The sequence below is a fragment of the Canis lupus genome, chromosome 29 (genome assembly GCF_048164855.1).
Source record: "Canis lupus baileyi chromosome 29, mCanLup2.hap1, whole genome shotgun sequence".
In the NCBI taxonomy this organism is placed as follows: Eukaryota; Metazoa; Chordata; class Mammalia; order Carnivora; family Canidae; genus Canis; species Canis lupus.
Window position 1 is genome coordinate 27,233,397 of NC_132866.1, and position 27,844 is coordinate 27,261,240.

General features: G+C 35.9%; 1 protein-coding gene across 11 annotated transcripts in view; it reads right to left on the reverse strand.

Moving 5' to 3' along the window:
* The window catches only part of BTRC (beta-transducin repeat containing E3 ubiquitin protein ligase), a 185,906-nt gene that overhangs the window by 101,928 nt on the left and 56,134 nt on the right, over nt 1-27,844 (reverse strand). For 8 of the 11 annotated variants that reach the window (XM_072805618.1, XM_072805624.1, XM_072805619.1 and 5 more), the window contains one exon: nt 16,253-16,360. The exons of the other annotated variants lie outside the window; for them this stretch is intronic. In XM_072805618.1, the coding sequence (XP_072661719.1) occupies nt 16,253-16,360 (108 nt within the window). The remainder of the gene's footprint in view (nt 1-16,252; nt 16,361-27,844) is intronic. 11 annotated transcript variants of the gene reach the window in all.

The following is a 27,844-nucleotide window of genomic DNA, read 5'->3' on the forward strand; positions in this document are numbered from 1 at the left end:
AAATTCCCTTAAAGCCTATATAGAGTGCATATCAGATATTTCATTTTCGTCAAAGCCATTTGTACAAAAAAACCTTAAGTAGCCCAATCTTTCAATAAAAAACAAACTCACGTACAAAAAACCTCACCTACTCAACTTTTTTATAATACTTTGTTTCTTTCATACAATAAAATTAAAAGATCATTTTAAATGCTCAGAAAGGTAACCAATAGCACATCTCTATTAGTGAAGTGGTATTATGTGCACATATACACATTCTATAAATCAAGTGATTAAACATAAGTATTTTTCTTTGAAGGGCTATTTTACAAGTTAGAATGCTTAAACTGAATCAAAACAGTTCACGCTGAGTTCTGTGTGTTTGCTTTTAAAGTTGTACAGAATTAAACTTTCATGGTGTTTTACAAAAATAATTAAATTGTAACTAACAGATTCTTTTCTTAGAAAAGGAAGAGAATTACCTACTTCACTTGAGAATTTCAAACTTGCCCAAATTTATGGTAAAGTTAAATTTTAAATGACAGAGCAACAGAGATTTGTAGAACTTGCTCTGATACTACTAAAATTAAAATGTTTTCCTATAACAATATTTTAAATTTTATGTAAGCACAGATTTGTAGAATTTTCTGATATTGCTATAATTAAAATGTTTTTCCTATAACCATTTTTTAATTTTACAAAGCATACTCATGTACCACAAAATTTAACACTCTTAAATAGACTGATCTCAGTATTTTTTAACCACAAATAAATTTTATTTAAGAACCCAAACCCCCCCCCAAAAAACCCAAACCCTCTATTATTCTTCCTTTTTTTAAAAAAGAAGATTTTATTAATTTATTCATGAGATACACAAAAAGAGAGGCAGAGACATAGAGGGAGAAGTGGGCTCCCAGGTGCTCCTTTATTCTTCTTCCTTTCTGTGATACTAAGATATTTCCAAAATGTAATTAATTCTTCTTTACATTTGTATCATATGAAAGGCTTAATAAGAAAGAACATGATCCATTAACTCAGTATATTTAGATTTGTTTTCACCCATTAAATGAGACATTAGAAGTTTTAAATTCAGCTGAATATTTACAACTTAATACTTCTTTAAAATTTTTGTGCCTAATAAAACCTATCTTAATTTTTAAAGGAGAAATTAATCACATTCTTTCTTCTTAAATTTACAATTACAAAAATACATCCTGAGACCTTTTGAACTAAAGTGGATGGGGTTAGACTGAGGTCACACCAGAGCAGAAGGCTGCATTCTCTCTTCCCTGGAGACCATGCGGTAATTCCATAGGCTGCCATTAGATAGCAGCACAGTACACACCATCAGTCACATCTCCCAAAATCTCTACCGAGAAGGCTGGAATTATCTCAGTTATACACACACACACACACACACACACACACACACACACACACAGATTCTAATTCAATTAGTGCAGTCGGCAACTCCAGAAAAGAGTAATTCAATTAGTGCATTGTGGAGCTCTACAATACCTCTAAGCAGATGTTCACCATCTTCAGGAACTGGAGCTAGGTTTAAAATACCTGTACCAGATATGCCACTACATTATGTCATTTTTCAAAATGCTTACATACGCTTTTCTGGCTTCAAAGAAAAGGCGAGGAAACAAACCCAGGCTAAGTTCCTAGAGATTTTTCTATCCCCTACACCAAAGAAGGATTTCAGTTTTAGGCTGCAGTAATTAAATTATAATCCAAATTATGTTCAAAACAAGATGTTTCCCTGTATACTACATTATTACCCACTTTTACAGCACTGTCTCTAGTTATGCATGCCACACTATAATGAGGACACTGTCAAGGTGGAAGTCACTCACAAGGAAGGACAACCAGAATGATAATACCCTCCACCAAAATAGGAGGTTGTAAAAATGGCAGGAATGAATACTGCTATTTTCCAAAGAAACACTAAAAGAACCAGAAATATTCACCCTGAGAACAAAAAATATAAACATGATAGTTATCCTCAAACATATAAATATATGAACATGAAAACAATTACTCTATATTACTACAAAAGTCAGAATTCTAATCACTAAATGAACAAAAAGTTTGACTCCTTGAGAGAACACTTGCTTATATAGAACCAACAGTGAAAAAGAAAACAAGATGCCTCAACAAGTTCAGCTTGGCAGTGATCAAGCAGAGATTACATGACCCCCTGCCAAACATTTCATAAAGGATTCCTATATGCAACAAAATGGCCTTCTATAGCCCTCCTTCAGAATGCTGAAATTCTTTAAAGGTTTTACTTATTTGTTTATTTATTTAAGAGAGAGAACAAGCAGGGAGAGCAGCAGGCAGAGACAGAGGGAGAAGCAGGTTTCCCGCTGAGGAGGGAGCCCGATGTAGGGCTTGGTCCCAGGACCGTGGATCAAGACCTGAGCCAAAGGCAGACGCTTAATCAACTAAGCCACCTCAGGTGCCACCCGCAATGCTGAAATTCTAAGGTTCTATGAATACACAGATTTTTGCTTTTAAGGCAAGCCTGGGCTTTAGGTAATAAAGCTAATCATTATTATGGAGGTGTGGCTGTATAAAAGCCCATGGGCTGAGGCATTTGCACAATAATTGATGCATTAATAATACACCAAGAGAAAAAAAAAACACACCAAGAGAAGAAGAAATTTTGTACAGTTTCTCTGTGTTAAGATTTAGGAGATTTCATAAATGTACATATTTACAGCCTTATTTCTTTGATAAGCACTTGCATACCTCTTATTCTTCCAGATTGAAAAGAATGGTTTGTTTTTATTCATCCTCAAGAAATCAGACAATGAGAAATCAAGTTCTGTAAGAATGATTTTTGAACTCCTCCACCTCAACTGAGTCAAGATAGTGGGTTCTCATAGCTTAAATGTAAATCTACATCAATATTTATGCTTTAAAAATAGAGAGCAATACTTAAAACAACAGTAACTAATTGTCAATATTCCTCCCTTTGGTCTTACACTGCATTTTGTAAATGAGGGCATAATTCTGGGCACAAGGGAGCAAGGCATTATTTTACAAATATTATCTCCTCTCCAGTATGACCTCAAAGGAGGGAATTAAAAAATGTCAAAAATGATTACCACTATTTTTCCAGTGCATTTCACTATTTATTTATGACAGAAAATAGCTCTCTGCCTTTCATATTTGTAAAGAGAGAGAGCTAAACGAAACAGCTGTCCTTTAAATACATCAATAGTGTTAAAACACCACCATCAATAGTGTTAATTCAAGTACTTTCAACACAAACTTCTACTTTCTCATTCTCCAGAAGAATTACAAAAGGTCATTCTCCCTTAAAACTTTACTAGTAAGGTTTATGCCCCCAAAATGGATTAAGATAATAGCACACATCTATCAATAGTGCTGTTTTCCTAGGAAGAAAAATTTTAAGGGGGCACCTGGATGGCTCAGCGGTTAAGCATCTGCCTTTGGCTCAGGTTGTGATCTCAGAGTCCTGGGATTGAGTCCCACATCAGGCTCCCTCTGCCTGTATCTCTGCCTCTGAGTGTCTCTCATGAATTAAAAAAAAAAAAAAAAAAAAAAAAAGGATACACTGCAATACACTTAAATAGCAATAGAAAATACGTTCTACTACTAGAAAATATTTACCAAGAAATCTATGGTTTGGCGTTTTCAACAAAGATTTTCTATTCATGTGCCATTAAGTTGCACTAATACAAACATAATGGTTCTTTCACATGACCTATTGATCAACCTTATTATAAATGTGAATTTTGCACATTAAAAAGGTTTTTTCTTGCTAAAACTTTAAATCTTACATAATGAGCCACTTCCCAAAGATACTGGATAATTAGAGCAATAAATAACAGAGTTGGGTTAATTTTGATGTGACTGACAAGTTTAACAAACATGTTATTCCATTTCTTCTCTTTAACCACTACTGCTTCCCCAACCTCCTGCCTCTACAGAAACAGCGGAGACGTAAACTGAGACTTCTTTACAGCAGAGTGTTCCATAAACCCCCAGATTAATGAACTAACTCAACTTTCATCTCCTTTTGCCCATGCCTCACAGCCTACACTTATGTTCCAGTGGTGAGTTTATTTGGCTCCATCAGCACCACTTCTCTTTAACATTGTCCCTTTTCATGCATTTAAGGCAACTACCTCCAACCCTATCAATGAGAGCAGACAAATGGGGGAGAAAGGAATGAACTGCAAACACCTCAAACAAGAAAGGTTGCTTAAAAAACCAAGTGTCACATTCTGACAGTTCAATATTTCATAGCCAATACAAGGAATGTGCAACGACACTGCAACTTTAAATCTTTTCCTCCTATGTCAGTCTCTCTTTCTCTCATTGTAATGCCAAAGGGAACAGCAATCAGAGTGGAGATGTTCAACGTGATAGAGGTCAGGACACCATCGGATCAACGTACCAGAAACACGACCTTGTTTATTTTTTTTTCCACAGTATTATTGTTTACAGGGTGCTTTGCTCATGTACCTTGTGGTTCTTAGCTAAAAGATGAAATTACAGCCCAGGATGAAGCGCTCAGGCACACATCCAATTTGTGTTTCCATCTCAGAAAACAAAAAGCTTCTAAGGCCCTCAGGCTGCCATTCAAACTTGGAGGCTGACATTTTTAACAGCATGAACCAGAGACTGGCAGAGAGAATGATATAATGCATTTCTGACTTGTCAATCAAAGACCTCACCTCTGCTGTCTTGTAAACAGTTGGGGGCCATCTAACTACATTCATAAACCTAGGGAGAGCTTACTGCCAGCTGGGGTGCTGGAGCCACATGCTCTGGCTTATATTCACCAAAACCATGATTCAGTTTTATAATCTCACTGTAAATAGTCCATAGGCGCATTTCCAGGACTACTGGAAAAGAACCAGAGTAGGGAATACAAAAGAGATTTTGGTCAAATACTGCGTTATTTTCAAGCTGTTGGAAACCTGTACCCATTTTATCCTCATTTTACCAATTCCCCCCAAAGGACTGCACTATGCTGCAACGGAAATGCTTAAAAAAATTAATGGCCTGCCAATTAACAAATCTAGGGGATATATACAAATATTATACTAGGAATTTCCCTTATGTTTTATCACCAGTAAAGAAGCAGGCACTCGCCTAAAAACATGGCTCATGTAAAGGGCAGAAACTATAATGAACAATAGCAACTATATTTAGTAAAACTAATCATGTTACTTTCTTTCTATATAACATTATATGCTATACAAAAGCTTTATATTTACTAGTTTGAAGTAGTACACTATATATATTTGTGTATGTGTGAAACATAAAAATGAGTACCTATCCTTCTACTCTTTCCCTTCTGTTTACGACCTCTAACACAAAAAAATTAGACCAAATCAGGCTAAGACTTAACTTTTTGCTGAAGGATCATATACAAAAATGCATATATGCTTTTTTAATATCAACTTTACAGGGCACAGAATTCCAAAATAATTCATATCCAGACACGGATACTAGCTTTGCAACAAAGGTCTTCAGGATTTGAATGGTACAGCTGAGAACTTTAAAAGGCAGATGACATATAACTCAGCAAGGGAAGGTACACTGCAACATGCCATTTCATAATGATGTACTACATCTTAGACCCAAATAACTATTTCAAAAATATAATAGACTTGGTCTCCAGAGGACTGGGCCAGAGAATATAGAAAAGCTCAAGGCTACTCAACATCACTCTTAGGAAAAACAAAACTCATGGGTATCACCTCCCAATGGTAAAGTATTACAATTCTTAAGAGGCCAATGCAGCTAAACAAGTGAAGAGATGCGTCTTTTTTCCCCCTATTAAGGCTGTCATAAATAACCTGGGTTTCTCTCTCTTGTCATGAAAAAGGACAAAAAAGTTTCCTAAATGCTGCTTATCTACCAAGATTGCACATCTTGACAGTCCACATAAAATACCAAGTCTAGAACTAACACAAGGAAGAACAGCAAAACAATAAAACACTACCACATAAAGCAGAACAATAGTGAAAGAAGGTACAAATGGCTGTGGCAGTCACAAAACAACCAACAATGACGCCTGAATAGCAGAGAAAGAACTCCTATGATACTCTGGCCTCTACTCAGCACAAAGATAAGAATAACAAGAAGGTAATCTTGGAATATAAGGAAAGTAATATGTACCTCAGAGGATACAGGTCTTAACTGCCCACGGTAACAATCTGTCCGATGAGGACAGTGCAATCACAGAAGTTCCCAATACCCTTCAAGTTTTCATCAGTTCCATTGTTCTGGTCTGTGCTTCCTACCCTGGGGCAAACTCCGGTCCCTTGGGGTATCTATATTCTCTCTCTTGCCACTAGGGCTCACATTGAATTTAGAGCAATTGGGATTGATAATCCAAGATTATTTAACCTAAACAAAAACTAAGCCCTATTTATGGAGTAAAGAGCTAAACTTCTCAGAACGATTAGGGAAAAAAAAAATTTTTTAAGGAAATCTGATTGGCTCACAATAAAATAATTTGGTTTACTCTAAACGTTAGATGACAATGCACATTGGCCTGTAAATGAACATTCCCAGCATCACAGATAGGCATGTCAAAATACTCAGCAATGGAGGAATCTATTATTACAAAACTTGAAATAACTGGAGTATTTAAATAACCCAAGTGGGCACCTTGAAAGATAAATCGGTCTTAATGATTCCTCCAAGAAAGACTATTTTTTCCAGGATAAGGTAAAATGCAGCAAATTCAGTTCATTTCTCCTTTTCTTAGTGAAATTCCTCTAGACAAACATTGAAAGGGTAGAAGCTGAACAATACAGTCCAATGTTAGTTAAATGTGTTTTTAATCTATAAAACTTTCTTTTTAAGAAATGATCTTCAATAATATACTTCCAACATTTTGCATGTACTTTAATTTTGTGCCTAATCAAGCCTAAAGGGTCACTTTCAATATGCTTAATGAATTCCATCTTTTCTCTATAGACTGTGTTTATCACTACTATCATCATTTTAATTTTCCCAGTGTCTATTCTTTCATAGAATAAGAGTAAAGGGCAATAAAATAGTCAAATAATTGGACAAACATACACTGCTGTGAAGATAAAGAAGTTGACATCATTGAAACTGAACTGTTAACTGGCTGGCAGTGCCACTATTAAATAGCTTGAAATATGCATTTGTTCATCAACAAGAGTCCAAATTCAGCACACAAAATCTAACTCAGAGGGGATCATCATAGTATGAGCTGTATGACAGCCAAATGTATAAAATTTGAGGACTGCCAATAAATCAGATTCAGCATGTTCTCATTTTTTCCATGTCAATGTGTGATCTTTGGAATATTTAATTATCATGACTTCTTTCTGAATACAGTATGTGTAGGCCTACACATACATGTAGGCATCATCAGCAGTTCAATGCTTGCTCTCCTCCCACTCTATGTATATTGAAAGTTTTCTTCAAATGATTTAAGTCTATTCATTCCTTCAGCAAAAATTCATCAAGTACATACTTTGTATCAAGCACTGTACTTGATACTGGAAATATAAAATGAGCAAAACATAGTCCTACTCTCAAGAAACTCAGTCTAGTGAGAGAACAGTTGAAATAGCAGATCAGTGCTATGACAGGGGTATCTATTGCATGCCCTGGGTACATTTGCTCTGATGAGGTTAAGGGGGAGGGTGAAAAGATCTGCGAGGACCTTTATCCTAGAGGTAAAACTACTTGAGTTGAATCATGGAGATGAGTAAGTAGCCAGGTAGATAAATGTGGGAGGTAGGGGTTAGGGAGGATAGGTGATTTCTGTAGGGTTTTCTGTAGGGTTTTCTACGGAGAACAAAATTTGCAAAGACACAGATACATAAGAGAACACAGCACCTTTGGCGAACTATAAATTTGAAATGGCTAGAATTACATGAGAGGGAAGTGGTGGCAAGCTGCTAATCAATTACATGAATGGTAAACCAAGTTCAAATTATGTTTAATTTACAAAGATGAGCGACTGGCCATGAGGTAAAGAGTGACAGAAATCAATGTAACTGGCTAATAATGAATGTAGAATTTGGACAAGAATAAGTCATAGTTAAAATTCAAAAGTATTAGTTTCAATAAAGTGGTAATATCTAGGAGGACACTTAAAATATTTCCTTTATTCTATTTGTCTGTATATAATATCAAAACTAATTTTTATATAATTTCATAATAAAATGGAATAGAAAATATTTTGAAACTAAACTACATTTGCCCAGACATGCCTGTGTGTGTATACACAGGCATGCACAAAGAGATGTCATTCTGGATTAAAGGAAACTAACATGATGATTATCTTAAAGTGTAAGGATTATGGGTGACACTTCCTTATGTATATATTTACCAAATAATGTATATATTCTACAATAAGCAATAAAATAGTTTTATAAGCAGGGGAAAATGTGTTTTCCCACACAACAAAATAAAAGCATTTTTTATTTGTCCCTAAATGTGAACTAATGTAAAGGCTATAGCTGGGATAGCATAGATCAAATGTCAACATATGCACAAAAAAGAACTGATATTTTATTAAACAGAAATTATGCTGTACTGAGATTATTCATGTACAATGGGGGAGTATTACCTAGGGCTTGATAAGCACTTTTGTAATGGGAAAATATTTCTTAATGATATTATTTTCTGATAAGATTTGAATGTTAGTTGATATTCAGTATGGTAAGCCATATTGCCCTAAAACTGCAAATGTAAAATGAAGATTTACATACATACATTCTGAATAATGCTTAATTTTTCTAGTATTGTTCCATTCTAACATTTCATTTAACAGATGGTTAAGATTTAGTAAACCTCTAAATATTGCTAAACAATAAAATACACTGTATTTCCTAAAGTCAACCCCCAACAATTTTAACCTTGGACAAGGGACCCTTGCTAATATTAAAATATTATATGGTTCATTTAGCTCAAGATTTCCCTAAAATACTATAGCTATACTTGACACCTATTCTAAGTGGTGTCAAGTCATATAAATCTAGTTATATTCTTACTGTTAGAATTTCTCTTCTCTTTCAGTGTCTAAAGAAAATAAAGAATCTTAATTACTCAGCTATTTTCAAGTACTTTCTCTCTATTGCTCATTCTCATTTAATATCAGACAATAAGATCACCACTTGCTGAGGATGAGCAAATGATTCTAAATACATCCACTGTTAATCAACAGAAATCCTCTTAATCACCCATATACTCTCCAGGACAAACTAATGGAATGATGAAAATGAAAATATATTCAAATTATCTACGTCCTTATCTAGGTCCTCACAGGATCTATTTAAACAATATTTTCAGCATCTTTTCTAAAGTCACTTGTTTAAAATGTATGGCGTGAAATACTAATAATCAAACCATTGCAATGTTAACACTTCATCTGAGTTACTGATGATAACCCAACAAACTCAATAATGAGTCCAAGGCTCTTCTTTTTCTATTGTCACAGAATTTTGGCTTTGAAAGTATTTCAAACTTATTAAAGAATGCAATAATTTCAAAGAAAAAAATACAAGGAAGCTATTACCAGTTCACTTCCTTAAACACATTTGACCATATTACTTAAAAGAAGTATTTCTTCTGGGATAACGACTTTGAAGAACTACTTGATGTCTCTCTTCTTTAAGTTTTTTTTTTTTAATTTATTTATGATAGTCACAGAAAGAGAGAGAGAGGCAGAGACACAGGCAGAGGGAGAAGCAGGCTCCATGCACCGGGAGCCCAATGTGGAATTCGATCCCGGGTCTCCAGGATCGTGCCCTGGGCCAAAGGCAGGCGCCAAACCGCTGCACCACCCAGGGATCCCTCTTCTTTAAGTTTTTATTTAAATTCCAGTTAGTTAATATACAGTGTAATATTAGTTTCAGTGTACAATATAGTGATTCAACACTTCCATATAATACCCAGTGCTCATCATAGCAAGTGCATTCCTTAATACTCATCACCATCCCCCACCTTCCCTCTGGTAACCAATTTTTCTCTATATATAATCTATTTCTTTATTTGCTTCTCTCTCCCTCTCCTTTGCTCATTTGTTCTGTTTCTTACATGAGTGAAATCATACGGTATTTGTCTTTCTGCATTATTTCATGTAGGCTAATACTCTCTAGCTCCATCCATGTTGCTGCAAATGGCAAGACTTCTTTTTTTTTTTAAGACTTCTTTTTTATAGCTGAGTAATATCCCATTGTTTATGTATGTGTATAGATAGATAGATAGATAGATAGATAGATATACTGAGGCAAATGGTAAGATTTCATTCTTTTTTATAGCTAAGTAATATCCCATTGTGTGTGTATGCGTGTATGCGTGTGTGTGTGTGTGTGTGTGTGTGGATAAAGAAGATGTGACCATTCATCAGTTAATGGACACTTGGGCTATTTCCACTTGACTGTCTCTTTAACAGTTAAAAATATACTTTATGACCCAGTAATTCCATTCTTAGGCATTTACCAAGAGAAATAAAAACACAGGTCCACAAAAAGATTCGTACAAACTATAAATAGTAGCTTTATTCATAATAGTAAAAAAAAATGGAAACAATCCAAATGTCTATCAATAAACAAATGGATAAACACACTGTGGTACAGTAATACAATGGAACATATTCAACAATAAGAAAATAAATTACTGATAAACCTAACAAAATGAACAAATGTCAAAAACATCTTGATAAAAAAAAGACACAAAATAATGTATCCTAATATGAGTTTATTTATATGAAGTTGAAGAATAGGTAAAAACTAATCTTTGGCGGCAAATCAGAATAGTCATTGCATAGTGGAGAGGAGTACTAATTGGAAAAAGTTACAAAGGAACTTTCTCAGATTATGAAAATGTTCTGTATCTTGAGAAAGAAGTTACATAAACATACAGATTTGTGAAACTCATCCAAGAGTACACTTTAGATCAGTGTATTTCACCAGGTGTAAATTTTACATTAACAAAAATCTAAATAGGTAAATAAAATAAAACCCAAATTAGAAAGATGTAAATGTACTAAGACTGTTGTAATTCTTGTAATGGGAACAGGAAAGAACAGATTTAAATCCTGTTACCTGCTAACTTAGCCAGGAATCTTGAGCATGTGTGCACACTGAACCTGACAGAACTGATTGAATTTACAGAATAAAATCAGAATATAAGCATTTCTTCCATTTTTTTAAAAGATTTTATTTATTTATTCATGAGAGAGAGAGAGAGAGAGACAGAGAGAGAGGCAGAGACACAGGCAGAGGGAGAAGCAGGCTCTATGCAGGGAGCCCAACGTGAGACTGGATCCTGGGTCTCCAGGATCACGCCCTGGGCTGAAAGCAGCGCTAAACCGCTGAGCCACCCAGGCTGCCCCATTTCTTCCATTTTTGCTACATAAGACATAATGATGAGAAAAATAAACATTCATACCTATAGCAATATTGAGAAAAGTAAAATTTTCTTATCAATACCTGAACCAAGAGTAGGCTTCCCTGTAACACAAAACTGGGGTACAAAGAATGAAAAAAATAAGACTTTATTTAATAGTATATCATTTTATACCAAGGTGAAAAACAGCCTCCAAACCTATCCTCTGTGCACTTTTCCAATAATGTAAAACCCATTCGTTGCCAGACACTATTCTAAACTTAAGTCATTTAATTTTAACAGCTCAATAAGAGATCATGCCCATTTTACTGACAAAAAAAAAAAAAACAACAACAACAACAACAAAAAACACCCTAGGTAGAAAGAGGTCAAATACTTGCCCAAAGTCATATCCAACAGAGCCGGGCTCAAATCTCAAGCAGTCTGGCATCAGGGCCCAAGCTCATAACCTCTACGCTATAAAACAGCCTTTGGTCTTCTTTTCTTTTCTTTTCTTTTCTTTCTTTCTTTCTTTCTTTCTTTCTTTCTTTCTTTCTTTCTTTCTTTCTTTCTTCCTTCCTTCCTTCCTTCCTTCCTTCCTTCCTTCCTTCCTTCCTTCCTTCCTTCCTTCCTTCTTTCTTTCTTTCTTTCTTTCTTTCTTTCTTTCTTTCTTTCTTTCTTTATGATAGTCACACAGAGAGAGAGAGAGAGAGAGGCAGAGACACAGGCAGAGGGAGAAGCAGGCTCCATGCACCGGGAGCCCGACGTGGGACTCGATCCCGGTCTCCAGGATCGCGCCCCAGGCCAAAGGCAGGCGCCAACCCACTGCGCCACCCAGGGATCCCCTGGTCTACTTTTCTAACATGTTTCTTAAGCACCTCTTTCCTGCCTGTGCAACACAGTTTCATTCCTGCAATATACTTCAAGGCCCATGTACCAAATCTATCCCTGATTTTTCCAGCAAAATCTCTAAACTGACTTTTCTCCAAATATATCCTAGAAGTAATAACTTACAAGGGGACTCAAAAACATTCTTAAAATAGGTATTTGTTGATATTTAAGACCAAACAGAGAAAGTCCTGCATTACAGGGACAAATTTCAGAATTCTTTCCTAATGACTTGAAATTTAAGATTGCTTTAGACCAAATGAAAATTTGAATTTTTTTTCATATCTTGGTGTTGAAGTCAGAGGAATTTGTACAATTTTTAATTGTATATGATTATCTTTACCACTGATCTAATATAGTTCAAATCATCAGTATTTACTGGGCCCCAAATACTAAAAAACACTCTACAGAACACTGTGCAGGTCGATTGATAAATACAAGAGATTGCTTCTTCTTTCAAGGAATTTTCTAGCACAGCATTTTTCATGCTAAGCTAGAATATGTTAACTACCTAGAGTCTACCAAATTTCCAGTCCCTACATCCCAGGGTGAAAAGAAGCATCTCACTGCGATCTGCCAAACCCAAAGTCATAATGATTTTTTTCTCCCTCATTTCCTCCTATCGATTTTGTAACTGTAGCTCATATGTAGGTCTATGATCCAATCTGAGTTAATTTTTTATATTTATGCTATGTACATTTATTTGTATATATATGTTATATAATAGTTGAGGTTCATTATTTTGCACATAGATGTTCCAGCATGATTTGCTGAAAAGATTGAGACCAATGCATTTTAATCTAACAGAGCACAAAATTTGATATGGTTTCAGATTCTATACTGCAACTAATCTTTAAGAATTACAAGATTAAGCCTCTGCCTACTCAGCAGGGACTCTGCTTCTCCCCACCCTACTCATGTGCATATGCACTCTCTCTCTCTCAACCTCTCAAATAAATAAATAAATCTTTATACATAATAAAAAAAATAAATGCAAATCTGATCAGGTCAAACTTGTGTTTAAGTCCAACTTTTCAATAGCTTACCGCTCTTCTTAGCATCAAGGCTAAGATGCCCCACAAATCCCGCATGATCAAGCTTCTCAATCTTTCCTAGCTCCATTCTCCTTCTTCTCTGAAATAATAGTATTTTTCCAGTAAAGTCCTTAAATGTACCAAGCTCCATTTGGCCCCAAGGTCTTTGCATTGCCTCTTTCTCAGGCCTGAAATGTTTCTCCCTTCCTCCCTTGTGCTTAGTTAATTCCTACTCATCCTGGAGATTTTAACTCAAACATTTTTTTTTAAGATTTTATTTATTCATTCATGAGACACAGAGAGTCAGAGACATAGGCAGAGGGAGAGGCAGGCTCCTCACAGGGAGCCCAATGCAGAACTCGATCCTGGGACTCCAGGATCACACCCTGAATCGAAGGCAGACACTTAACCACTGAGCCACCTAGGCACCCCAACTCAAAAATTTATTATCTGATCTTCCTTACTCCCACCCTTGGGTTAGATCAGATTCATTTATATATTCTTATGGCTGCCTGCACATTTCTCTCATAGGATTTTTCAGTTTGGGAGTTTATACTCTGGGTATTATGTGATTTAAAAGAAATATAGCGGGATCCCTGGGTGGCGCAGCGGTTTGGCGCCTGCCTTTGGCCCAGGGCGCGATCCTGGAGACCCAGGATCGAATCCCACATCAGGCTCCCGGTGCATGGAGCCTGCTTCTCCCTCTGCCTATGTCTCTGCCTCTCTCTCTCTCTCTGTGACTATCATAAATAAATAAAAATTAAAAAAAAAAAATTTATAAAAAAAAAAATAATAAAAAAAATAAAAGAAATATAGCAATTATACACATAACTATTAAATAAAATTTTGTCTATGTGTTATATGCATTTTTTTAAAGATCTATAGTTCTCATCAGATACTCAAAGGAGTCCCTGACCCCTGTGTAGTAATGAATTAACCTCATCCAAAGACAGGTCTGGTCTTTGTTTTGGCTAATGGAAGGTATATCTAGGCCTCTGGAACTTATTACCTAGGAGGACAGTCTTTCTTTCCCTGAGGATTTTGGCCACTGGACAAATTTGATTTATAGTGGGGGCCTTGAGCCATACTTTCCAGTTCCAATCTCAAGAGGAAATGAAGGCTGAAAGAATTAGTTGACCACAGAAGGGGCTAGAGACTAAGAGACAGCCATGCAGGCAGTTTGTAATTGGGCCCCCAAACAAAAACTCCAGACATCAAAGACTTGGGTAAATCTCCCTAGTTGGCTGTGCCCTGTGTGTACTGTCATATACTGTGGCCAGGGCATGAATCTATGGGGAGATAATGATAGGAACTTCTATATTTGGTCCCTTCGAAAATCTGCCCATATGTCTCTCTTTTGGCTAATTTTAACCTGTTTCTCACCCTGTAATAAGCTAAGTATAACAACTTTCAGAGTTCTGTTGAGTCCTTTCTAGTTAACTATCAAACATAAATGGGGTCATGGGGCTCCTGAACTTGCAACTGGTGTCTGAAACGAGGACAGTCTTGAAGTGACTGTTGTCTTAGACTTTGTAGTTTAGCTAAACTTATTACAACCCTAAAAAGATTAAAAACCCACAGGTTAGACCATGAGTTCTTCAAGAGCAGAAACTTTACCAATACAATATGCAGCCAAAAAATTTAAATACTTGAAATAAATGGATACTGACAGGATGACAACATTCTCTAATAACAACAATAATATTAATGATGATGAAGACAATAAAAACAGCAGCCATTTACTGCATGCCTTTACTGTAGTCCCCATGTACAGACGAGGAACATAAGGATGAAGGTGAAATGACTTGCTCAAGATCATACTAGTCACAAAGACAGTATAGAAGCTCTGATTTAACTAATATTAAGTGCATTTTCATATATTGTATCTCCTAAGGCAAGCAAAGGAAGTTTAATATCATGTTTTACAAAGGACAAACAGAAATAGGTACCTAGCATTATCACCACTAAATAGTATCATTAAAGACTAGCAATTGTTAGCACAGTTCAGGAATGTAGAATACTGAATTTCCTCTCTTTTAACTAAGACTACAGTCATAAGCACTCTGATGCTTGCTTAAAGCTTGCATTTGAAATTCTTCTAAATAGAATATGAGCTACATAGGTTAAAAACAAACAAAAAGTTAACTCGTGTATTATTATCAAATGCTAAAACACAAATTGAAATACCTCAGGTGGACAGATAACATTTCTGCCAAGAAAATCACTATATATAGACCCAAATCTGTAAACTATGGGCATCAAGCTCTTTCTTAGATTTTTCTCTACAAATGTTCCATTCTCTCTAAAGATTTCTCTCACAACCTAGAAATGTCCTAATTGCCTCTAAGAAAGGCTAAAGGAAACTAGAATCTGTCAGTTCATGTAAGACCAGCTGCACTATTTCAAGGAATATTGTACTCAAAGGTCTTAAAAGGCCTTTCTACCTTGAAACTAGACCTGTTAATTAAGAGACAAATAAATGCAGATCTTACCCCAAAATATATAAAGGAGGATAGTAACCAGGAAACACTCTGAATTAGAGCACTGTTTATTTTTAATAATTATAAGAAAAACACAAGAAGGTGTTCAATTAGTTGTGATTAATTAAAATTAATTACATTAATTAATTACATTAATTGGCTTTCTATAGATCCAGAGCAAACATTACATAATAAATGCTATTTGTTGAAATTATTTTAAAATTCACTATCATAGTTGTACTAAATATGAAAACCAATAGTCATGTTGTGCTATGTCAATTCTGGCAAACCAATTACAATAATAAAAACGTCTTAAGAGTGGATTAGTCCGGGTCTACATTAAAAAATGAATCATTAAAGGAGTACTGAGTGATGTGAAATACAGGCAATATGAAAGAGAAAGTGAACAGAAGTAAAGCATAGGAAAGAAGGAGGACACACTAATGAATTAGACATACACTAATGCCCGCAAATAACCCACAGAGACAGAGAAAGTACCTGGAAAGCTGTGAGTGCGCCAGTCCCTGGGTTATACAGGCATCGCAGCGAAGGCATGCTGTCCGCCAGGCTGGAGCAGCCCAGCCACAGAGACCTGGGCATAGAGCACTGCAGAGAGAGGACAACTATGAGATGGGACAGTATGAGACAGGATGGCACAGATTACAGGAATTTTCAAGGCTTGGCTGAATGCAATATTCCAGTTGCAGTTGGCCTTTCTGATAGAAACATATTCAAGAAACATACTGCTTACTAGTCCTAACCCCAGAGAGTACCTTGAAAGAGACACCAGTAGCCAAAAGGCAAAGGGAAAGAAAGGAGGTTAAAGGTCAAAAAAAACATAAATATTTAGTAAAAATTTTTGTCTCTGTTCTTTTATGTATGAGTCTAAAGAAAATCTACTTCTTAATCCAATTAATCAATTATTTTCCTCTGTACACTTCATCTCTCATAAATTCACCACAGGGTGAAATACTGTATAAACTAAACAGAAAAAGGAACACTTCACAGTAATTTCATTATTAGGAAGGTTAAATTAGAAAGTAAAATACAATAGGAAAGTTTTGTTTTGTTTTAGAAGGTGGGGAGAAGGAAAGAGAACGCGTTATACCCCCACAGTTTTGACAGCAACTAACTCTGCAGTTTGCATATGTTTTATGTATCTTGTTAGTCTGCTATTCATTAACCAAAATGCATAGTTACCAGAGCAGCTGCCTCTTCATCTTTCCAGATGGATTGGGGAGGGGGAGGGGGCAACCCAAACAGAAGGGAAAACAACAACAAAGAAAGAAAAAGTGACAAGGACAGAAAAAGAGAGAACCCCAAAAAGTTGCTGGTATTAAAATCTTCTAAATAAAAAGGTATGTGTGAGTGTAAGTATACATATAATGTATTCACTAGGGAAAAAAGGTAGGAATGATTTCTAGTAACACTAAACAGTTTTAGTGTTGTTGCTCCTATAATCTTATAAAACACTCCATCTTTTTAAAAGAATTTTTACATTCTTCAAGTTTCTCTAAATGTATCCCAAGCTAAGGTTTTTTTTTTTCCCCAAGCTAAGGTTTAATCCATCAACAATCTAAGAGTACCACATAAACTAAATACCTGATCAAACCACATATAAAAACAAGAATACATATTTTAAAACATAGCAGTCAATATACATAATATTAAAATTGAAATTTTAAGTCTTAAAATATTTAATATCATGATGGGAGTTTTTTATTCTTAAAATGTTCTAGTTATAGAAATTAATATTAGAAAACAAAATATGGTATTCATTGTTCATACTGTCTGTAACTGATATTAAGGATAGTGTGCTACAAAGACTCCAAAAAAATGATCTGGTCTAGATCCTGCTTTGAGGTCATTATTTCCTCATTTTAAGTTAAGGTGATTAATGCCCAGGAAAAATCGAAGTTTGTATCCGTGAACATGTATTTAAAAAGTAGAGAAGTAGGAACTGGAATGCTGGCCCATTGCTTCTTTAGTGCAGAACTCTTCTTCCTGCCTCCATGCATCCCTAGGTCATGATGTGGAGATATCAGACTTCGAAGAAGGCTATTTGCTGAAGACATTACTGGATAGCACACCAACCACAACAGCTACACTGCTTTAAACTACTACAACAACCTCCTAACTTTGTTCACTGTTTCCAATGTTTCTTCACCTCAAGCTATAATCCATTTTACAAACAGCAGCTAAATAGAATAATTGTGTTCACCTTACTATCATGTCACTATCACCAATAATTCATAATGGCTCCCTGTATCTATTGTATGAAATCCAAGCACTCTATTGATCGGATCTTTCCCTACTGCCTACATTAACTCACCTTCTCTGTCCTTCTAATTGGTCCTGGTGCTCTAGCTAATACCTAACTTGGTATCTTGTTTAAATACCCATCTTACTTCCATCCTGTGAACTTGTAATTTCCTTCTCCCTTTTACCCTGCCAATGTACGTCTCTCATTTACTTCAACTCTCCTTAGAACTATTTATACTAATTTCAGTCTTATTCAGTAGTTCTCAGGAGACAGTCTCATGTTGTCAGAAGGCAATAGGAGAATAAGAGAGAGTAGGACAAAAAATTGTTTTCCTTAAGAATCACTGTTCTCTGAAAAAAAAAAATAACTGTTCTCCTATTACAGCTCTACATTGGAAGCAAGTTCTTTGCTAAAATAATTTTTATAAGTAAACGATGTTAAAAATTTCTAAATCTAATGTTTTTAGTCATTCATTCAACAAGGATTTATTGAGCATTTTCCTTGTACTGTTCTAGGCATGAGGAATAGAACAATGAACAAGAGACAAAAATCCATTCTAGTGACATTCTCTCAAACTTAAATTCTTCTATGTTTAAAATCATTAATATAAAAAAAACAATTTGTTGTTAGTTCCTCTTGTGGTTAATGAAAGACATTGCATATTATTAAGCAGTTGGTTAAAGTTCTCTGGATGTTAGGCAGAAGAAAAGTCTCATTCTGAAGGTGGGACTGAATTTCAGAAAAGTAGGGGAGTGAATCGAAGTGAAAATAAATTTAAAAAGAAAATGAAAATACAGAAGAGGAAAAAAAGAAATGGTACAAAGAAAAAGCAATAGGCATAAGAAGACAGTTTCCCTTCCTCTCTTCCCTTCAAAAGAGGTAGATGGCTCATATACTTTTAGCCATACTGAAGCCATCTGCAAAATCTCTTCTTTTTATTAAATATATTTATATTTGTGAACACTCCTTGGTAAGTTTTTAAAATATTCCTCTTTGCAACATTTCATCTCCTTCATTTTATATTAGATCCTGTGTTATTGCTGCAGTATGTCCTTGATTAATTACTATGTCTTTCCTTACTATTGGTCATCTTTATGCTCTTCCTTACTCATTCATTCTATCCTCCATCAACACTCCTAACTAAGAATTTGAAAGGACTTACCTCATCCCTTAAACTAAAATTTCAAGATAAAACTATAATCAATAATGAGCCACAAACACCCAAGAAAGCCACTAGAAATACTGGTGTGATTTCTAAAATAGCATTAACTTGCAAACACCACACAGAGGATGCATTTTCGATTATTACAAGACAATTGGTGTGGATCTGAAAACTGCGCTTGCATATAGTCAGATCTGCACATTATCATAAGATTTTATATATTATAGCTCAATTTAAAAACCAATTTTCAAATTGGTTTGTATTGTAACAATTAATCTTGTCTATACTGGTAAATGTCACTTAAAAACATTGAGGAAAAAAATATAATCACAAAATTAATGGAATAGGCTATAACTCCTACACTACTACCTCTTTCCCTTCTACACATTTAGGAGCATTTTCTAAAGGAAGGGGAAAATCAAAAGAAATTTGGGCAAGAAGTAACAGGGTGGAAAGTAGTGATATTTTGGTTACTATTCTTATATTTCTATATATTTTAGGGACATCCTGATTCATCAATTTCTGACAAAGATCTACATCCGTTCTATTCTCCCCATGTTTAATACACAATCCCCTTTAAAACTTACCTTTAACCTGAAAAGCACAAATAGTTTTCTACTTAAAACACAAAAGTTGGGATCCCTGGGTGGTTCATTGAGCCTGGGTGGCTCAATGGTTGCCTGCCTTTGGCCCGGAGTGTGGTCCTGGAGACCGGGGATCGAATCCCATGTCAGGCTCCCTGCATGGAGCCTGCTTCTCCCTCTGCCTGTGTCTCTGCCTTTCACTCTGTGTCTATCATGAATAAATAGATAAAATCTTAAAAAAAAAAACCACACACACATACACACAAAAGTTTAGGCTGCAAAATATTTAAATTTCTAAGGTTTCCTCTCTAGATCTAAAAAAAATTTAATTAAAAAAAAAGCAGGTTCTAAACCAAACTGTAACCTAACAACTATAGTTTCATGTTTAAATATTTAACTTTTATTAACTGTTAAAAGACTTGTGAATGACCTATTCCTTAAATGTTTCTCCTACACAATCTCAAAAGCTACAACCAAGTTTATATCACATATGTGCCTTCATCCTATACAAATCCAGCCCTACACTGCATATAATCTGTCTTGTCAGCTCATTCCCCACTTGACCTCACTCCAAACTAACTCTACTTTGCAAAAATCAAAGAAAGTTGAAGACTATATTATTACAACTAAATTTTATTAACCAATTGAATACGTTTACTAGCTTTTGAAAAGCAGACACAGCATTTTAAAAAATGCTTGAACATGTTTTCTACTACTTGGAAGAATCAGAAAGAGATTGAAATGTTGCAACAAAGGGCCTCCAGTGCTTCAAGAAGAATATACTATCTAGTGCCCTTCAGGTTCAACAGTACAAATTCATTTTCACAGAGAACAGTTGAAAACCTTGACTCCTCCCCGCACTTGGCTGCCTGGAGAAAAGTCACAGTTCCTCTTCACTGACAGAGGGCCCTGCAGGCAAAGGGCTGGCCTCAGCATTTACTATATGAAAGCTGAATGACAAAATCTCCTAAACTCAGGTCCCTGTTGGTCAACTTCTAGGAGTAATAGAAGCTATAATAATCAACAATAAAAAGATTGCTGCATTGAGAGTTTATGTATCCTTAAGCCATGGAATAGAAGAATTCCCTTTTCACTACTATATCAACTAAAAGTCAGGCCAAGAGAACTATAGTATTCCATAGGCCATATAATATATTCAGACTCTATCTATTCAAATTCAATGATTGCCTCTTCAGAATCCCAATTTAGTTCACTTTAAAAATGAAACTCCCACCTGTCACATAGGACAGTCCTATCTGCCTAGCCTTATTGTACAAGGTCATGGTAAAATTGAAATAAGAATGCAAAAGAAAAAAAAAAAGAAAAAAGAAAAAAAAAAGGAAAAAAAAGAATGCAAAAGAAAAAAAAATGTGATGTCATAACTAAGGCTTCCATGAATGTCACTTGTACTTCAAAATGTTCGGGGACAAAAAAAAATAAAAATTAAAAAAAAAATGTTCGGGGAAGCCATTATGAACTGCAAGCCACAGAATCAATAAATTCATCCATCAAGTACTTACTGTTCTTTACCAGAATGGATACACATGGAGTATAAGGAGAAGAGAACCAAAACTTATCAGGTATAAACTGTGCTAGATCCGTTAAATACATTATTTCATTTAATGATTACAAACCTTGTCAAAGAGTCATTAATATTTTCATTTTAAAGGGAGAGTGAACTCAAGTTGGGAAGAGTTGTTACAGTGACTACATGGTAATGATGGAAGACCCCAATGTGTTTATCTCCCCCAAACACAAAGATTTACCTATATAAAGACTTGTTCTCAAGTAGTTTATAATCTATCTTGGGGAAATAAATTAACCAACACAAACAGTAACTGCAAGGAAAAATACAATAAATATACTAAATTGTGTTTAACAATAGCTGCTATATTAGTTTAATTAAAATTTAGAAAAGTTCAGGCACAGGCTTTAATTTTATTGTAGCACTTGTTACTGTATGTAAATTAATTACGTATTTGTTTCCTCCACCAGACCATATTCCTTAAATCTTTTTTAATCTCCAGTATATGGTCATAGTAGATACTCCATAAACATGAGCTTAATGGTGAGAGATCACTGGGATGCCTGGGTGGCTCAGTGGTTGAGCATCTGCCTTTGGCTCAGGGCGTGGTCCTGGAATCCCAAGATCAAGTCCCCCATCAGGCTCCCTGCATGGAGCCTGCTTCTCCCTCTGCCTGTGTCTCTGCTTCTCTCTGTATGTCTCTCATGAATAAATAAATAAAATCTTAAAAAAAGAAATAAGAGATCACTGAGAGCTACATACCAAAAAGAAGAAAGTAATTTTTACTTATGGAACAGTAAAAATACTGATAAAATAATAACAGTTACTTTATTAAGACCAATCTTACCAGACTGGAAGGTCTTACTAGAATGGTACTGGATAAAGCTCTTTCATAATCATCTTACTCACCTGTAAAACAATCTAGCAAGGTAAATAAGATCCAGAGAGGTTAGATAAACTAACAAAAGTTGATAGGCACCCAGCAAGCAATAAAGATGGGATTCAGAACTAGATATTCTGAGTACCTAGGACAGTGCCCAATACAAATGACACTTAAAAAGGACTTAACAGGACTTAACAACCAACTGACTATAAGGAAAGGAGGATGAATCAGAAATAATTGAGTTTTCAAACTTGAATGACTAGAAGGATGGTGGTAGCACTCGTAGACACAATGGGAGGAAAGTGAGCTAGATACGCTCAGAAATCATTAATGTGACATAATAATACAACTCTGGTATGTCAGTAAAAACTTAGCATGAAAGCTTGGATAGAAGCCTAGTGTATGGATTATATAGGTGTGAGAATCACTGGTTTCTGTATAAGGTGCAATGTACTAGGTTAAAAGCATTTGCTATAAAAATACTAGTGAGGGTTTTTGGTTTTTTTATTTGATTCCTCTTTCTTTGTGTCCTTTCCTACTTGAAAAACTCAATCTTGGGACGCCTGGGTGGCTCAGCGGTTTAGTGCCTGCCTTCAGCCCAGGGCCTGATCCTGGGGACCCAGGATCGAGTCCACATTGGGCTCCCTGCATGGAGACTGCTTCTCCCTCTGCCTTTGTCTCTGCCTCTCTCTCTCTCTCTCTTTCTCTTTCTCTGTCTCTCATGAATAAATAAGTAAAATCTTTAAAAAAAAAAATAAAGAAAAGAAAAAGAAAAACTCAATCTGACAGACATTAAGTGAGTATAGGCTAAGTACAGGCATCAAACTGAATGGTAGAAGTAGCTGCAGATTTTTTAAATAAATTTAAGAGGGCAGCCCTGGTGGCCCAGCAGTTTAGCGCCGCCTTCAGCCCAGGGTGTGATCCTGGAGACCGGGGATCGAGTCCCACATTGGGCTCCCTGCATGGAGCCTGCTTCTCCCTCTGCCTCTCTCTCTCTGTCTGTCATGAATAAATAAATAAAAATCTTTAAAAAAAATAAATAAAATTTAAGAAAAAGAAAAAGAATATACTATCCTGCCCAATACAGGCTTTTGGAGTTGAAGAGGTGTGAGAAAGGTGTCCCTGAGGAGGAAGAGGCCTGGCATAGTTTCAGAGCCTAAGCTAGGTGAGGAAAAAAATCTGCACAAGAGGGTGGCCTGGCATGGGGTAATACAGGCCTAGTGGAATAAGGATAAGGAAGGCTACCCCATGGGGGACCAGAATGGCAGTGAGCGGTATGATGAGGAATGTGATGAGGGGGCAGGATGGGGGTGGGGGGGGGGAGCAGGGCAGCCAGGGTTCCCAAAGTAAACAGAAGACATTCATTGAGAGTGGACATATATTGGCCTAGCACTGAGTTTCAGACCCAGTGGGATAAGCATGGTAGAGCAGCAGTGGTCCAACACAGTGTTTCAGATCCAGTGGGAGAGGAGCCCAATGCAAATAAATAGTCAGAAACCAAAAGGGTAAGGAAAGCATCCACATAGATGCTTAATGAGGACTTCATTCCCCACATAGAGTATGGGGTGGGGAATGACAACCACTCTACCAGCAACAGTAGATGAGTTACATAGGAGAATGGATCAAATAAGGGGATAGATCAAATACTGAGGATAATAAGAGCAAGATCTCACCTAAGCAAAAAAAAAAGTTACAAATACAGAAAGGAAGAAAAATAGAATGAATGCTATGCTACTAAACTAGAATTGAAGATAGTATTCTGAATTCAAAGCTTACAGTACACATAGAAGTTTCTAGGTAAATGATATATGTGTATTCATATGCACATATACAGGTTTCCCTTGCATTCCAAAAGTAGAGTGGTTCCTGGGGTACCTGGGTGGCTCAGTCAGTTAAGCATCCAATTCTTGGTTTCAACTCAGGTTGTGATCTCGTGGGTTATGGGTAGCCTATAGTCAAGCCCCCCACTCACCAGGGAGTCTGCTTGAAGATTCTCTCCTGCTGCCCCTCCCCTCACTAGCATGTGCAAACATATATACTCTCTCTGAAATAGATAAATATAAATCTTTTTTAAAAATACAGTGTTTCTATATAAACTTTCAAAATCCAAAATGGCATAAAGCAAGGAAGGAATTGCCATTTATTTATATGGAAACATTTTTTTAGTTTCAGACCCAAAAAATAACCTCTTAAGATTTTCTAATACCTTAGGACATATCTTGCTAATGGACACACAAAATAAATGGAGAGAAAGCACAAATGTTCACACACACATTTCAAGCTATGGAGACTTGATGCTGAGATGCTGACGGGAGTTCTAGAGAGAAGGAGCTTAGCAGTGCCACTCTAACTGTTCAGGGTGTATGCTGCCTCTACAATATATGACTACAAAACAAACACTAAATGCTATTTTCATTTTTCTCCTTTTTTCATAAAAAAAGATATCTTCAGATATCTTTTGATTAGTGAAAACAGGTACTATTGTAATAGTTCTTTCATAAAAGCAAAGTGGTATAAAGCAGAGGATACCTGTATACAAAACAAACTCCCCAGCTCTATCAACTGAGAAAGCCCAGTAACAGTAACACCCTAACAGCAATGAATACATTTAATGACACTAAATAACACTTTCTAAACTGCTTAGAACAATGGCTAATTCCAGGATTTGGGGAGGGAAATGTTTAAAATGAGGCCAGAAAAAAAAAAAAAAAAAAAAAAAACAGAAAAAATAAAATAAAATAAATGGAGGCCAGAACATGTTCTTGTGGTACTAAGGATGATGGAGACATAGCAAGATGACACAGGGGACAGCATGAAAGACTCTCACAAATCTCGGAGATGACACAGGGGACAGCATGAAAGACTCTCACAAATCTCGGACAAACTGAGTATCAAAATAAATAATGACAATAATGGATTAAATAATGACAATAATAACTGTGGTAGGCGGGATCCCTGGGTGGCGCAGCGGTTTAGCGCCTGCCTTTGGCCCAGGGCGCGATCCTGGAGACCCAGGATCGAATCCCACGTCGGGCTCCCGGTGCATGGAGCCTGCTTCTCCCTCTGCCTGTGTCTCTGCCTCTCTCTCTCACTGTGTGCCTATCATAAATAAATAATAAAAAAAAAAATTAAAAAAAAAAAAATAACTGTGGTAGGCAAACTCTAACATGGCCCCCAATGATCCCCACCTCCTGACATTCATAATCCTTGTATAATCCCATCCCTTGAGTGTGGGACAGCCTAATACGTTCTAAATTACACAAGATTGTAACTTCCATCTTGCTAACAGACACTATTACCATCTTGGCTTGGATATTTTAATGAGGCAAGTAGTCCATGTGGCGAGGAACTAAGGGTGGCCTCCAGCCAACAGCCAGCTAGGAATTGAGGCTCTCAGTCCAGTGGCCCTTGAAGAATAAACTCTACCAAAAAAAAAACCATGTTAAGTTTAGAAGTAGACTTTTCCTTGATCAAGTCTTCAAATGAGGCTCAGCTTTGGTCAACATCTTGATTACAGCCTTATGAGAGACGTTGTAGCAGAGGACCCAGATTAGCAATGCCCAGACTTCTGACCCAAAGAAAGTACAAGATAATAGACATATGTTGCATGTTACTGTTAGCCACTAAATCTGTAATATCTGGTATGCAGCAAAAGCAAACTAATACAGTAAGCCACTGAGCAAAATAAAAACCCATGACTCTATTAGTAATAGAATAAACTGAAAGTTTGATGAAAAACATGATACTTGAATAGTCTCAAAGTATCTCACCACATAAATACTTATTACAAATGAAAAAAGAGTAACTTCCAGTGTAAAAACCTGACTGACATCTTAACAAGTGGTCAGCATTAATATCACCAATACTGAAATAAATTAAAATCATATGTCATCTGATAGGATATAATAACAACACAGCATCACCTCTGTGATATTCCACGAAGATATATAATTTGCATCTAATCATAAAAAAGCATCAGAAAAACCCAAACAAAATAATGGGCCTATAGTCTCCAAAAATGTCAATGTCATCAAAGTCAAAGAAAGACTGAAAAACCATCCCAGACTGAAAGAGACTAAAGAGACATGACAACTAAATGCAACATGTGATCCTGAAGAAGATCCTTTTGCTACAAAGGACATTTACTGGGATTGCTAGAAAAACATGAATAGGGTCTACAGATTAGTTGACAGTCACGTATCAATATTAATTTCCTTATTTTGATGATTATTAACAGATTATGTAGAAGAATGCCCTTGTTAGAAAATACACATCAAAGAATTCAGGAGTGATGAAAAATCTTGTCTGTACCTTAAAATGATTTAGGGAAAAATGTTATTTGCATTCTACTTACAACTTTTCTGTAAGCTTGAGAATGTTTTTAAAATAATATGAAAATTTAATTAATGGAAATAATATTGGGATTTTCCTCCAGCTATGGTGTATTGTTATCAGACTAAATTTTATGCAGAAAAAAACTATAAAAACTGAATATAAAAAGCTGTTTGAAGGCATCTGAGAACAACTAATGCAGTTAAGACTTTAAGAGCCAAAATTCTAGGCAGAAGGGAAATGCATTGTGGTGAACCTGGCATTCTATATGCAATTTCCCCCTGGATATTTGCTGTTTGGTCCTATGTTTTGTATGCAGAGAGTCAGATCTGAAAAACCAAATTTAAAGCATACTTCAGCAATCTCATGGTACTAAGGTGCCAAAAACTGGAATATAGAGCCCATCAAGGACAAGGTACTCTGATGAAAAAAGGTTAGGCTTTCAGTTGACACCATGGGAAGGCATCAGAAATAACACAGCCTTAATCAAATCAAAGGGATATGTCTATGAAAATATTAAACCCTCTGAAGGAAGCTATCATCTAGAGTCTCCACCATTTTTATTTTTTTAAATGTTCAGCATTCAATACAAAGTATCAAGAATTCAAAGAAAAGGGAACAAATGTCACCCCACCCCACCCCCAAAAAAACCTTGGAAATAAAAACTAAAAACAGATCCAAATAGCCAGAAAGTGTCTACCAATAGATGGATAAATGTGATATACACACATAATGGAATACTATTCAGCCTTAAAAAGGAAAAGTTCTGATGTGTTCTACAATATGGATGAACATTAAAAATATTATGTTAAGTGAAATAAGCCAGTTAGAAAAAGCAAAATACTGTACGTTTCCACTCATAAGGTACCAAGAGTAATCAAATTTAGAAGAGTGCTGGTTGCCAGTGGCTAGAAGGGAGAAAATGGGGAGTTGTTAACAGGTCTAGAGTTTTACAAGATAAAAAAGTTCTGGAGGAAAAAAAAAAAAAAAAAAGTTCTGGAGACTGGCTGCACAACAATGTGAATGTAAAACTATTGAACTGTACAATTTAAAATGATTAAGATCATAAATTTTGTTATGTACATTTTAACATAATTTTTAAAGTCCCCAAAAGTGTTAAGTATTAGAATTCCTAAATATAGGCTTTAAAACAACCATGTTTAAGACATTCAAGATGAGGGGCACATGGGTGGCTCAGTCGGCCACCGACTTAATTTTGGCTCAGAGATCGATCTCAGGCTCAGAGATCAAGCCCTGTGTCAGGCTCTGCCCTGGGTGTAGAGCCTGCTTAAGATTCTCTCTCTCCCTCTCCCACTGCCTCTCTCCCCACAACTGACTCTC